Source organism: Hippocampus bargibanti, linkage group LG12, assembly GCF_051943395.1.
Source record: "Hippocampus bargibanti isolate YZ-2025 linkage group LG12, ASM5194339v1, whole genome shotgun sequence".
Lineage (NCBI taxonomy): Eukaryota > Metazoa > Chordata > Actinopteri > Syngnathiformes > Syngnathidae > Hippocampus > Hippocampus bargibanti.
In genome coordinates, this window is record NC_142745.1 from 2817603 (window position 1) to 2832678 (window position 15076).

The following is a 15076-nucleotide window of genomic DNA, read 5'->3' on the forward strand; positions in this document are numbered from 1 at the left end:
GAATGCAACCATAAGAAAAGTACTCCATCACATTAGGGACGGCTAACGGGGCATGAGCAAGGCCGCGGAAACGGCATCTAAATAAAGACTGGCAGGAACGACGTGCAGAGTTCCCAAGACGGCTCATCACTAAAAGCTCCCTTGTGGGATTTCGACCCACGCAGCACACCGGCAACAAATGACGATGATTAAAAGTAGATTGCTGAGCGCCGAGTGAGACAAGAGAGCACTCAGAGACGCATCAAGCTTTTTGACGCGGCGCAATCAGAACATAAACAAACATCTGAAGCGGCAAACTCTTATTAAACCATCATAGCCTGAGACCCCCACTTGGGTTTGAAACACTTCTTGATGGCTGAACTAACAAATCCCAACATTTTAGTGTTTGGTTTGAGGGAGGGCAGATTAGTAATCATATCTCTGTCCTGTTATTCTATGTCTCGGCCTGGGGGAGGGGTACATTGAAGGGGGCTTTAGATGAAGGAGGCATTGGTGAACGTTTTGCTGAAAACATAATTGGCCTAATCCCCCCCGACCACCTCGTGACACTGTCTGTCAGATTGCGAGCTGGCTCTCTGTGTACGTTGAGCGGGCCCCTGCAATGTTTCATTAAACGAGAAGCAGGGGCCTCCAAGATGTTTGTGCAGCCGCCGTGGCTCCACCGCACAGCGAGGGCGACACCGCTGCGGCCTGACTCTCGTCTAATTAGCAAAGTGACCAAAATTGATCATGAGTCTCAAGCACATATACATTTATCGATTTATGTACATATGTATCTATTTATTCATCCAGGTACTCATGTATTTATTCATATATTTATTCATATATTCATTCATTCATTTATTTATGCATTCATTTATTTATGTATTTATTTATTCATATATTTATTCATATATTCATTCATTCATCCATTTATTCATATATTTATTCATATATTTGTTCATTTATTTATTCATTCATATATTTATTCTTATATTTGTTCATATATTTATTCATTCATTTATTCATATATTTATTCATAAATTTGTTCATATATTTATTTATTTATTTATTTAATTTCCACAAAACGGTGACAATACAGTGATGGGCTAACTGGTTAAATTAAAAAAAATATATTTTATTCGTATTTTTTTATGGACAAACAAATCTTCCAAAACTATGAATAAATATTCAAAATAAATGGGTCGATTATTATTGATGATATAAAATTGTAGGCATCAGAGTTCTAATACAGTAGCTCAGGATTTTCTATCACAGATACTTATTTTTTTTGTTTTTGAGTTACCTTAAGCATGATGGTGGAGTCGTTGGAGGACCCCAAAAAAATCAGGGAGGCAGAGAGGAGCAGCTTGAAGTAACCAAGTATTATTAAACAAAAATGCAAACAGGAGCGCACTGGAGAATTACAAACGAAAAGTGCCCAAACCAAAATCCTGGAACTCACAAGTAACAAAAGAAACCAGTGAGAGAAAATTAAACATGACACATGGAGACGTACGTACTCACAACTCACAATGACTCAAACGAGACTGACACAACTCAAGGAAGTAAATACGTACAAGCAAAGTGACGATTGAGACAACGAGAATCACATGGGCAAAACACAAAGAGTTGTGGGAGCCCATTGGTTAAACACTAAAAGGCAGCCATTAGTGTTTCGTGTTTTTTTTTTTTTCATTTTAGCTTTTATTTGTTTCGGTATTAGTTTAAGTTTTTTTAATTGTGCATTTCATTTTTTTAAAAATATTGCAAAGGGTACCTGTGCAGTATAGCCTCACCAAAAATATAATAAACAAACAAACCAACCAACAAACAAATAAATAAATAGATAAATAAATAAATAACAAAACAACTAACTAACTAACTGACAAACTAACTGTCTATTTAACTAACTAGCTGGCTAACTAACTAACTAAATAAATACCCACACAGATGAAAAATTAATACTGTACATACGGAAATAAATACATAAATACATACATAAACACATACACGAATAAATGCAAAATAAATAAAAACACTAACAAATAAATAAATTAAATAAAGAAAAACACACACTGAAAAATAAATAAATATATAAATACTAAATAAATACATAAATGAACTAAGAAAAAAGACATACATACATAAACAAAAAATAAATATGTAAATAAAAATAAAAATAAAGATAAAGATAAAGATAAAGATAAAAATACAAATAAAAATATCTCATGATTTGATAATTTGTGAGAAAGGTGAATTAATTTAAAAAGGGGTATCAGAAATTCCAGTTGCATGCTCATCACCACCATTTTTCTTCTATCCCTCTCAATTAGCATTATGTGAGCATCAATACAAAAACTCACCTTTTGATTTGTTTCTACTGTTACTAAAAGCCATGAGAATATTTTTCAGAGTTGGTGGACTATAAATTCTTTGGTGCAGTGCAAAAGCGACACTGGTTTTCGCCAGTATTTCATGTGAAGTAAATTCACTGATAAGATATTAGCTCGAAGGATAACATACCTCGCTTATGCTGCTGAACACATTATTGACTTGAATCTTATAAACAAGTCAATTACAATCACCTGTTGGAAACACAAGCCAAACCAAATCTGTTACACTCTGAAATCAAAAGCACAAAATGAGTCCCAGTTGCTCATAAAAGGACTGCGGCTGCCGGTCATGGCTTTGTGTCAACAGAGAGAGTCATCGGCAATATTGAATAAGAGATGGCGGAGATATGATGAAGCCTTCGAGACGAAAGGGATTCGTGTTGCCAAATATGGCAGCTGGAGGTGAAGTGGGAGAGCGGGTTTGGGGTGGAAGTTGATAGTATAAAGGGGGACACTTTGGTCTGGTTCCATAAAAGTATGTGAAAAGTATAGCGAGTGTGAACGAAGCAAAGCGAATTCCATTGTATCACACTTCGGATTTAAAGGACAACCGACGTCTCCGGACAAGTTGTGTCCATAATTTGTAACATGACTTCAAATGACATCTACTGAGCGTATTTTACAAAGATTCCACCGCATATAGCTATATTTTACATTTTAAGACTCGCGCTAAATATTCCGGAAGTCTTGTTTTTGAGTTGGTGACGAGTCCGTACATGACGTCACGAAAGGAACGCCCCTGACTGAAAAAAGGACACAGTGTAGCAGTCCTTCCATCACGTCAATGCATTTTGCTGTACTTTGTTTGGTCTGAAAACTTCGTGTAGCACCAAAAAGAGGCAGAAGGGGGCGACAAAGCTCCGTGTAAGGAATTAATCAGCCTGTGGAAACGGGCTGATTAATTCCTTACATGGAGCTTTGTCGCCATTTTCTGCCTCTTTTTGGTGCTACATTTCCCGCCCCCAGATACCTCAAAATGGCACGCAATAAATTCTTTAATCGATTGCAAACATGTATGCTTTCCTCTTCAGAACTATTTGAATAATATTCATAACTGGATGAGTAACAAGAAAGCATATTCTCCGAATCTGAAGCCATTGTTTTGATTCACCAGCAAGGCAAGACGTCTTGGGGTGACACCATGAACAAGGAGGCGGGACCTTCTGAAACTGGCCACTTCCGGGTTTATATTTTTTGCAGATTTTGGACACTTTAAGTCATTTTTATTGGTGTTTTGAATTTGACTAAAAATATCATACTGCGTGTTTTGGGTATTTTAGATGTTATAAAACGTTTTTCTGATGTCAGTTAGGAAACAAAAAAGTGATGTCGGTTGTCCTTTAACAAGTCATATCAGAGCCAATGTTCCTTCAAATTTTCCACCTTTTGATCGCTCAAAAGGGGGGTTATACTCTCCTACACTGAATCGCCCCTAATTCCACCATTCAACTTGCGCTTGGTATTTTTCCAAGCAGCCATCCAATCCCGCGCTGCCTCCTTTTCCTATACCAGCCTGACCCATGGCTAAATGTACTTTTCGCTCTGCTTATGCGTCCATCAAGTGAAACTCAATCATCATATTTGTGTAAGTCACCCCCACATCGTTGCCGTCCGCGCAACAGAAGCTGCATCTATTGCACTTTAGCCGCTTGTGTGCCTGTTAGCAATTAGCATAAAGGTTTCTGCGACTCCATTTTGTGTGGGTGCGTGAGTGTGTGTGTGTACGTGTATCTGACTGTGTGTCTTGGTGTGTGTGCGTAGACTGCTAGGCTCTCGGAAAGATAATGAGCCTTAATCGGTGAGTGACGCGGTAATTGCAAAGGTGTACGGTGACACGACAGTCAGCGCAATTACCTTCCTTTTGACAACAATTCTCTCTTCAAATGATGTAATTGAAAAGTGACTCATTGCAGCTCACACCCAGGCGGCCTTGTTTTTTTTTATGCTCATTGCACATATGCAGCTCATAAACGAAAAGAAGAAAGTACCTTCATTTAATTGATTTGTCTCCAAAAATTGCACTGATAAAGTCAAAGCATGTCACCTTGGCTGCCTGTGAAAAGTCGCCGCAGTTGTCATTTCTGTTTCCACTTAAAAAATCCAACTTGGAATGTAATTTACAAGGTGCCCGAGCGAAACGTACACGCTATTTTTTAGTAAGTGTCAGAGGCTACTAACGTTTTAGTCGTCACTTAAATATAAGCAATAAAAATGTGTTAAGCAAATAGCTTGTTACACTTTTATTGTCACACCAGACGCAATTGGTCCAAACCACTCATGGACGAACTTAAAAGTGGGAGGTCATAAATAGCAGTAACGAGAATGTGCTTTCTTTTTTATACTCCCACTTTTTTTTATTGTTTGGGAGGTTGTTTTTTTTTTTATCAGTCTCGTGCACGCTTGCATCACCGCTTGAATTACAGCACTGACCAGCGAATGGTGACTAACACGGGCGCAGGCAAAAGGCCACCGTAGTAAATAAGCACAAGAATTTGTAAGGTTGACTTTTGCAATTAGGACAGCAAGTGGGAAATATAGCAGCAAGAAACATTTTAATCAGCTTCCACTTGGCAGTCGCGCGCTCTAAAGAGAGCATCCCCACAGTAGTTTATCACTCAAAAAGTGATCGAGGAAAATTCTTGAGGCTGTAAAATATTTCCCCACGCACCATAAAAGCTCAAGGTAATTTAAAAAATTGGTTATTTTTCACTCCGTTTTTTTTTTATTCTGTAGCAATTAATCTGCCCAATTTGATTATGAAGTGCACAAATTAAACAATAAAGAGCTGTCTAATGAGGGATTAATTATGGCAAACGGGGCGGAGGCTGGGGCCATACGTCTGCGTCTCCCGTAGACAGCACAGGGCCATAAGGAAGACAAAGAGGCTTCTCGTCCATGTGCTGCCGCACTGATAGGACCCCCCCGCAACCCCCCTCTCATCACAGATCAGTAGATCCACAGCCCTCGGAGCCCATAAACCGCCGGGCCGTAATTGAAAGTGCCAAAATCAATAGCGCTGACAGGCCTTAATTAAATTAAATATGTCTCCCAAAGGAAAGGCTTGGACTTTTTGGTTAGATGCGGGTGGGTGTGAGCAAACGCTCGGATTGCTCAAGTGAGCTCACTGGATGAGGTACGTTCACTGCGGCGTATGCATCAGGCGGGTTTGACAACACCCTTTTTTTTGCCTTGAATCAGCGCATTTACGTCATTCTCGTACTGTCCTTTTAAATAGATTCTTTCTTCGCGTCAGGAGCGGCGTGATGATGATGTCATGCCATACACTTGGACATTGTATAACTGACCACTATGGCCACCTGTGCATGGGCCACAAAACAATGACCAGTCCTTTCACCATTAACAAGTCTGACAAACATATGGCATGGAGGTTTCAAAGACCTGAGAGCACAGATGTCAAAGTCGAGGCCCGTGGGCCAAATCTGGACCACCGCATTATTTTATTTGGCCCACAAAAACAAATCAAGCATGTCAAGTTCCATGATGCTTGCTTATGTCCGAAGCAAAATTTCAAATTACCGTATGTAAACCACAATTTGAAACCTGGTTTAGAGTAAAGAGGGTAAGTTATATTTTTAGTATCTGTTCATTTTGGTTTTTTTGTGTGTTGGGGGGGGGGGGGTTGCACACTACTGTTTTGTGGTCCCCAACCATGTCAGAACATGGTCCACATAATGCATGTGGGACCCCACTTAAAGGACAACCGACGCCATTTTTTTGTTTCCTAACTGACATCAGAAAAACATTTTATAGCATCTAAAATACCCAAAACACGCTGGCTGATATTTTTAGTCAAATGCAAAACACCAATAAAAATGACTTAAAGTGTCCCAAAACTGCCACAAAATGAGCTCGGAACTGGGCAGATTCAGAAAGTTCCACCCCCTTCGTGACGACACGGCGGGATACTCCTTCACAAACTGCCTTGCTCCAGAATCAAAACAATGGCTTCAGAGAGTTCAGATTTGGGGAAGATGCTTACTTCTTACTCATCCATTTATGAATATGATTCAAATAGTTCTGAAGAGGAAAGCATAAATGTTTGCAATCGATTAAAGAAGTCCATCCGTATCAATTTGAGCCGTCTGGACTCCAATGTAGCGCCCAGAAATTGCACAAGATGGCGCACAAGCTCCGTTGGAAATGCGCTGTTTTGTCCGCCGGGAATTTGTGTAAACTTACACGTTCTTTATGCATGTTACCGCAATTGGCTGCGACACACAACGCGGAGTTGACCATCGCGTTATTTATGTACTTTTCCTTCTAATTTCGCCATCAACACGGTGTTTTCAGACGAAAAAAAGTACATTGTGTGTCGCTTTCTCGGTCACGGGCGGGTGATTTTACAAATTATGGACGCAACTTGTCCGGAGGTGTCCGTTGTCCTTTAATGTCCGTCTTACCATCAGGTAACATGCTAGAAACCAAAGAGGTTTATTGCGGTGTATTGTATATACTTGACATCATAATAAAAAAATCATAATAAAAAGCCCAGATTCTCATCATTTCAGACTTTGCCTAACGTTTAAAAGATTAGGCAGCCGGAGTCAGTCAAGGGTCACTGACAGAAAGTGTTGCTCTGGGCGGGAGCAGGACAGCTGTATGAAGCCCCCTTTTGGATCAATTTGGGTTGTAGACATGGCGAGATTAACATGGAGCCAGCTCCATCTCAAAGACATGCATGTGAAGCGGCTCACCATCCGCGTATGCAATGGCCTCCCACGCCGCAGTCTCTCACTTCTTCCTTCGCTTTGCTTTTCTTTGCTGGGGTCACAACCACGTGGAAAAATTGGCTAAGAGTTGGAAAGAAAGTGAAGGGCATCGTCATCGGGAGTGTATCTACCCCGGTCAAGGATGACGCTTCGTACTGATGTCACAACGTTTATTGTGAAACACGTGTAACACCGTGAAAACTAAACGACATTAAAACGACAACATTACAATAAGTTCGACAAGACATACAGTAAATAAGGAAACTAATAACGTACCGTGTGCACCTTATTAACCGAAAGTAGATAAACTTTTACATAGACTTTATACTGCCGTTCTCGAGCAGTTGCACTTGTTCTGTCCCTCTCGCGATTACTCTTGTACGTCGAAACACATGACACGGAAGCGGAAGTGAGAATAAAAAAACAAAGTATTGAAGACGATTTTAAGAAAACACACGTATATAGGTTCGTATAGAAACATTAAACACTTTTACAAAACAACAACACCAAATAAATTAGATTTTTGTTGTCATGGCAACCAATGAAAATATACCCGCCAGTTACAGGGAGGGTAAGGCAAATACGTCTATGGATATTTTTAATGGTTCTCACCTCACACCCTTCTCGTCCTGACAATTCCCACTCAATAAATAACCACTACAGCAAATTCATGTGTTTATTATTCAATACTCTCGTATATTTTAAAAAAAATGTCTCTGCTAAAATGAAAATGCCCAAAGCTATTTATGTGATTATCCGCAGGTTCGGTTCAATAATTCAAATAGGGTGGTCACATTTCACCAATTAATACCTAGTCGTTGTTATTGTGTTCCTGTTATGATATTAATATGGTGTTATTAGTGAATCATTGCTTCCATCACTCTGTGTCCTCCCTTAATTGTGCTCTCGTTCACTGAAATGATGTGTGACCAAAACCATTGCTTGTTACGCGCTTATTAAGCATTTCATTCACAATTTCGGTTCATTTCTAATCAACAAGCCCACTCAGGCAAATGATAGTTTTTATCGACATAAATCATCGTCCAATCAAATCAATCCCCCTCCTTGGAAGAGTCTTTATATCTTTTTATTGGCCAGCGATGGGCAAATGATTTTGGTGTGCTTCTTCTGTTTAATGATGCGAACAAATGGGAGGGTGATAACTCAAATTCACAGCAACTAATTCATGATGGGAATCTTGGAAAATGTGGCCCCCGTTTTTTTTTATCTCAACGCTTTACAGAGAAGCCCCCCCCCCCCCCCCCCCAAAATTTCTCTCACGTCGTGATATTTTTCTAGAGAGTCACGCAGAGGTCAGAATAGGTGTGTGCGTGTGTGCGCGCGTTGATGTAGCGTGTGTGTGTGTGTGTGTGTGTGCGTATGTGCGTGCATAGAAATGATCCATTTTATGCATGAACATTTTATTTTGTGACAATTTACGATCATAATAATTACAATAATTACACAATTCATTGCTTAGTTATCTTTGTCATCAATGTGAAAAGAAAATGATTATTTTATTTTGAATAGCTTTCTCTGGTGTGATAAATTAGCAAAAATTACAGTTTTCCTTAAAATGGCGTTTTTAATTAATACATTTCAAGTTAAAAATAAAATGTGCACATGACCAGCCTGTCGAGAAACGACGATATTGCCAAAAATAAAATTTTCTTCTTCTACCACTTTTTCTTCTTCGTCGTCTTTTTTCGTTTTCTTCTTCTCGTTTTCTTCTTCGTCTTTTTCTTCAAGTTTTCATTCTTTATCTTTTATTGTTTTTTTTAATTTCGTTTTACACTTATACTCCAAGATAACCTTGTCACTCACACATGACGAAAAAAATAATTACACGGAATCGCAGAAATGGCAACTGCATCGTTTTATTCAAGAAAGATCCCGTCTGTGTGCATCGGGAAGATGTTAAAGAAAGCGTTAGTGTAATTAAATTAGAATTGTGGTTTACTTTGGTTTTAAATGACAGCAACAGTAGTCGTTTTTCAAATACGATGTGAGTTTTTGCTGTGTCATTAAATCAAGTGAATGAAAAGATTCATCCTGCAGCGAGCAGATAGACGCAATTGCCTCTGGCGTAGTCGCGGTTTGTTCCATCAATGCGAGCGGTGGGGGCCGGTGGACTGCGGGGGCCCGAGTCATTGTGTTCGCAAGGAAGCCTTTGGCTCGCACCAAGTGCAAACATTTAGCCCGCGGATGCCCTTTGAGGGCCGAGGTTGCCTCTTTCTAGTGCGCACCGACAGCGGCTGCATGAAAAGGGGCTTAAGACAACTCGGAGGGGAAGCAACAATGGGCCTTTGTGAAGGAGCCCTGCCTCTTGACTGGAAATCAAAGCCCGTTTTTAAAGTCAAATAAAAGCCTGATGAGCCTTACAGTTGTTTTCTCCCTCGCGTGTTGCCGCCGAGGATTTAACTAAAATGCTATTACGCCTCCCTGGAAGGATGGCTTCTTGAAGAACCGCGGTTTGGTAAATGTTCATTGTCAGCAACAGTTGTTTACGAACCTCCTTTGTATTCTTAAACGATAATTTTGAAAAAAAAAAATAAGTATTAATAAAAAACATGAATTCTAATTATTGTCTTGTCTTTCCTCCTAGTCAACACTCGAATGCGTTCTCTGCTTAGTTTTTTTACGCACACTCCTTGAAGCTAAAAAAAAGCTTTCAGTCGCGGCCGTGGGAGCCCACATGCAGGCTTAAAAAGGGTTGCTCCACGACTCACGTTATGGGGGAATTAAATAAGCGATTCGACACACGCGGATGTGGTATAGCTGCATACAAGCAGGGGAAAAAAACAACTAAAAGCAAAAAAAAATGGTTCAAGTGTGTGCAATTTCCACGTCACTGTACTGTTTTTACGCGTAGCGTCATTTGATGCGGCATTTCACTGATTCCCATGCAGTCATGGTGTCATAATGCATCGGCACGTTAAATACAGTTTCAGCGATCGCGACGTGCAGGCCTACATTCCCCAAACGAGCACACAAGACGCTTGCACCCATGCGCCACCATTACGCACGTATGCAGTTTACACGTACTGGATATTGCGTGATATAATCAGAATCACCCTTCGTGTCCCTTGTTCCCAAAAACCACAACGCCTCTTTTGGGAAACTTGTTTTTTTTTCTTCCTCCACTCTATATGACACGTATTTGAATAGATTCAAGTGGCGTGCGATGGGCTGAGAAAAGGCTAATTTTTCAGCCTGAATGGCTCAGTGTCCCTTGGTGTGAGGAGGAGGAGAAAAGAGAAAGATGGAGATGAGGAGGAGGAGGAGTGGGAGGAGGCGCTGCTCTCTCTGAGCGACTTGAACGCGTCTCGCTGAGTCGAACGCTTTGATCAGGCCTGCTGGCGCCTAAGAACAACATAACTTGTCTGCCCATTAGGGTGACTGACAAATCGTGACAGATTGTTTAGACTTGGCAATTAGTGAGAATGCAGACGCTTTTCTACAGACAATGCTGAAAGGAAAATTTCCCCAAAAATTACAACAAAAATGCATCCAACTTAATATTTAGGAAATGTATTTAGTCCATTTTAAATAAAAAACTGCACAGCCCAAATCAAAAGTGGCATGAAATAAAAGCTAAATCTGGCTCGACCACAACTCATAAATAGTCAGTGATGAATTTCAATGCATGGCGGTTTCAGAAATGGTCACGATCGTGGTCGAATAGTCACAGTCGGCATGATTCTGATGTTTCTACTCCTTTTATAGACATGTGAAATGCAAAACAAAACAAAAAACAGCATGATGCATACTTTGTAAAATTATTACTTCACATTGACAGGATTCTGGATGCCATTTACATATAGTGATACCTGTTGCAGCCTGTATGTCGAAGTACACGTTTTCACAATACATTTCAACATCCATTTCTTATAAAAAAAATTTTACAAAGAATTCATTGTTAAACGTACCAGTGTCAAAATGACACTGTCCAATTCAAATTGAACTCATTTTCCCTGCAAATGCAACATGTTATTCGTCCAAATAATGACATTAAATGTGTTTACTGCACAAGAGAGTATAGCAGGTAAGCTAATGTCAAACCTGGGTTGAGCCTCGCCCCTCCCCTTTTTGTCCTCACCATCATTTTTAATGGACTTATAGTCAAAGGGAAAGAATCCCAGAGATCCCTCCCTCAAAGCCGATAATTAGCCCTTAAACGACTGCAAAGGGCAGTGTGCTGCAATCTGATTAGAGCCCTGCAGCTATCAATAAACAGCATGCTGCAAGGGGCTGTGCCCATTAAAACAGAGGGACAGGAAGCTCTTACAGGGCCACTTTGAGGCACCACAGAGCTTGTCACCATGTCATAAAGTTTTTTTTAAACACAATTAATATTTTTTCCTTCCTTTCATAAATTTGCTGCTGTGAAATAGGTATTTCTCCAATGTGAGATACATAAAGATTATCTCATGTCGTCTCATCTTCTACATCCACCATAATATTTAATATTAATATCCACCATAATATTTAATAATTAATACCTGTGTGCTAGCCACTAGACTACCGGGCCAGCCTGTTATTCTTATTATTATTATGATTATTGTTGTTGTTGTTAGTTTTATTGTTGTTGTTATTTTTATTGTTATTGTCGTTATTATTATTATTATTGTAAAGTTATCACATGATCACACCAAAACTACTGTTGAGCAACAACCTTTTTATTAAGTTATTTTTAATGCTGTTTTTTCATATGTATAATTCATTTTATGAAACGAGGCTTTTGTACCAAACACGCCTTCTTTTCATCAGCACTATTTGACGGCGAATAAATGAAAATATCAAGTGATGTCAGGGAAAGATATGGTCTCGATGGCCCATTAACGGTTTGTTGTGTTTATTTGAAGCGACTTCGTGGGGTATTGTGGGGATAGTGGGGTGCGTGGGGGGGGGGGGGTCCAACATTTTTAATTTCCTCTTTTTTTCCCGTCCAGCCCATGTAGTCTGTGATTGGTTGCATCCAACTCCACGCCTGTTTTATAGCTCCGCTCACCATTCGACAAGCACAAACATGAGGATGTCGACACCTTGACACAGCAACTTTTTAAAGTATTTTTTTTAATCCGTCGGAATTCACCACGAGAGTCACCAGCACAGCTCCACCGTGTCAGTCGGACCTTTATGGCCCCATCGTCGATGTCGATGTCAGTTTTGACCACCGCCGCGGGTTTCAAAAGTGAAGATCTCCCCCCACGCTCGGTGCTCGTCACGAGAGGCGACATGCAGACCAGCCTGAGCCCCACGGAGGACGCCGGGAAACCCAAAGTGGCCATCCTGCCTTTCAGCGTCGAGGCTCTGATGGCTGATCGCAAGCCGAGTAGAGAAGCGTCTTCACCCGATGTGGCCGGGACGTCCCAGTCTCTGAGGAAAGGCGTTCGGATGGGTCCGTTTGGAGGTCTGGATACTTCCGTGTCTGCGATCCCGATGGGCTCCTCGTTTTCAGTGGGCGAACTCATGAACATGCAAGAGGACGTGTTGATTAAACCAGAGAGTCCAGACAGCCAAGAGCGAGCTTCCTGGATCCAGAGTCCTCGTTTTTCACCTACACCTCCACGTAAGTCGATTTTCTTGTTTGTTGATGCGCCTTGACGCATGATTGCTGTCATAAAATGAAACATCCAGACTCCAAACCGGATAGGCAAATGTGTACAAATTGATCCCCCCCCCCCCCCCCCGAAACATTTTAACCGCTTGAATGCAAATATTACGAAACGCCAAATGGTGTCACTATTTAATACGATTTTGTAATTTTCATTTTGGATAAAATATTAACTGCAAAATATATCAAATAGCAGCTTTTGGCTCGAGTGTTGCCATTTTTTTTGGTCCGTTCAAAAACACGAAACATTTTTACATTTATAGTGTTGAATTGGATCATACAATTTCCGGGAAAGTGGTGTTCATTTTAATCAACATTTAAAAAAATATTTTGCGATCAATTTGAGATTAAACAATAAGATAAAAACGTGAAAATACAAGAATTAATGTCCTGTCATAACCCATAACCCATTATAATTAAACGGGAAACTGCCGTGTCGGCTACGGTTCGGTGCCAAAATGGTCACGCCAGTCCTCTTATCGAACCACGTTTAAGCGTCATGGCTTCTTTTGTTTTTGTTGTTATCGTCTAGGGAGGCTGAGTCCTCCAGCCTGTCCTCTGAGAAAACACAAAACCAACAGAAAACCTCGGACTCCTTTCACAACATCCCAGCTGCTGGCCTTGGAGAGAAAGTTCCGTCAGAAGCAGTACCTGTCCATCGCCGAGCGAGCAGAGTTCTCCAGTTCCCTCAGCTTGACAGAGACCCAGGTCAAGATCTGGTTTCAGAACAGGAGAGCCAAAGCCAAACGACTACAGGAGGCAGAACTCGAGAAACTGAAAATGGCAGCTAAACCCATGTTGCCTCCAGCATTTGGGATTTCCTTCCCTCTCAGTGCCCACCTCCCGGGGTCCTACGGGGGCTCGCACGCCTTCCAGAGGCACTCGTTGCCGGTGTCCCCCGTGGGACTCTACGCCGCCCACGTGGGATACAGCATGTACCACCTAACCTGATGATGGACTCGAGTCTGGACACTTAAAAAATAATTATCGTGGGGTAAGACTCCTCGTTGAAGGATTTTTTTCGCCCTTCCGTTTTTCTTCTTTCGAGGATCCGATGTCTGACGAGTGATCTCGCCATGAGTAAGTCCTACAAAAATATATTTCATCTTGTGCTCGTTGTGATGCATCGGATTTTTTTAAAACCAGAAAAGACAACGACGCGTAACAGGACACTCAAGTATGGACGAAAAAGACAATTGTGTTGCAGTATTGTTGGCTCGCTGTGGAAGCATTTTTGTAATTCTTTTTTTTTTAAACCGGATAACAGTGTCAATGCCTTTTGTAAAGATAAAAAACAACAGCATTTAAAAAGAGTAAGAAAACAGCACCAGTGCCTGTTGTTGGAATGATTCCCTTCGCAAGGGATACGTGTACTGTAAAATAATGTATATTTGGAAAAATATCCTCATTTATATTATGAATATATTTGTGACATAACTTAATAAATTGTTTATTCTTTTTCATTTGTTTTTTCTTGATTGACATGATGTCCTAATTATTGGCGAACCGGAAGAAAACGATGACGCCGGCGTGTTTTAGATTTGCTGCCGCACTTTCGTTCTTTTTTTTTACTTTAATGCCTGCTTATGTGCAAGCAATGTCAACTTGTCACATGTTATTTGCTGGAATTTATTGCTACAGCTGTTGCCCATTGCTTTGAGACGACTAACCTAGATTCCGTTGGCGCCAGCGAGAATTTAGGAGTGGGGGGGATCACTAGGGGAGTGGAAGGTGGACTTGGGTAGGGGGGTGAGTGTATGTCGACGAACCCACTTCAAAACGCACTGCTAAATATTGAAGCTTAAACTCGCCCACGTGTGTCATTAACGAGGTTTAAGGGGTTGTTAAAAGGTGCAAATGACAAGCCATTACGGGACAGCACATCTTTTTTTTTTTTTGAGGGGGGAATTCCTCTTGTAGCAGGTCGGTTCTCACGGTGTCATACTTACCCTCAAAAAAAGCGTCATCGGATTGTTGCAAATTGCACAACGTGTACAAACACTCCTCCACCTCCACCCATGAATCGAGCAGAAACTGAGTAAAATAATTGTTTGTAATGAGCGCTGGCGAATGGAGGCCCGGCTCGGCTCCAGAGAGACTGTAGCTGGAGGCAAAGAAGGAACTTTTATCATTCCGAAAATATCAACCGGTGGGGGACTGGGTCGCTTCGTGTCGGTGATTTCCTCCCCTGTGCGATGACAAACTGTCCCGAATTACAAGCTTGAGCAACAGAACGTTTTTTTCTTTTGGGTGTTAAACTAAACTTTACTTAAGAGAGCGTTACGGTGCAACATTGCTTTTCGCCCCCTTAAAAAAAGTCACATTTATATTGAGTGAATCACCTGAATGAGCGC

General features: G+C 40.9%; 1 protein-coding gene and 1 long non-coding RNA gene across 4 annotated transcripts in view; one reads left to right on the forward strand and one right to left on the reverse strand.

Moving 5' to 3' along the window:
* The window catches only part of LOC148889979 (uncharacterized), a 52671-nt gene extending 45200 nt beyond the window's left edge, over nt 1-7471 (reverse strand). For all 3 annotated transcript variants that reach the window (XR_016116676.1, XR_016116677.1, XR_016116675.1), the window contains exons 1-2: nt 7382-7471; nt 7091-7186 (exon numbers count right to left, since the gene is read on the reverse strand). This is a non-coding gene — a long non-coding RNA (uncharacterized LOC148889979). The remainder of the gene's footprint in view (nt 1-7090; nt 7187-7381) is intronic.
* Nucleotides 7472-12086: 4615 nt separating this feature from the next.
* Nucleotides 12087-14182, forward strand: msx1a (muscle segment homeobox 1a). Its single transcript, XM_089010168.1, has 2 exons — nt 12087-12677; nt 13255-14182. Exons 1-2 carry the CDS (start codon nt 12245-12247, stop codon nt 13671-13673), a joined length of 852 nt encoding a protein of 283 aa, XP_088866294.1. The 5' UTR covers nt 12087-12244; the 3' UTR covers nt 13674-14182.
* The last annotated feature ends 894 nt before the right edge of the window (nt 14183-15076 follow it).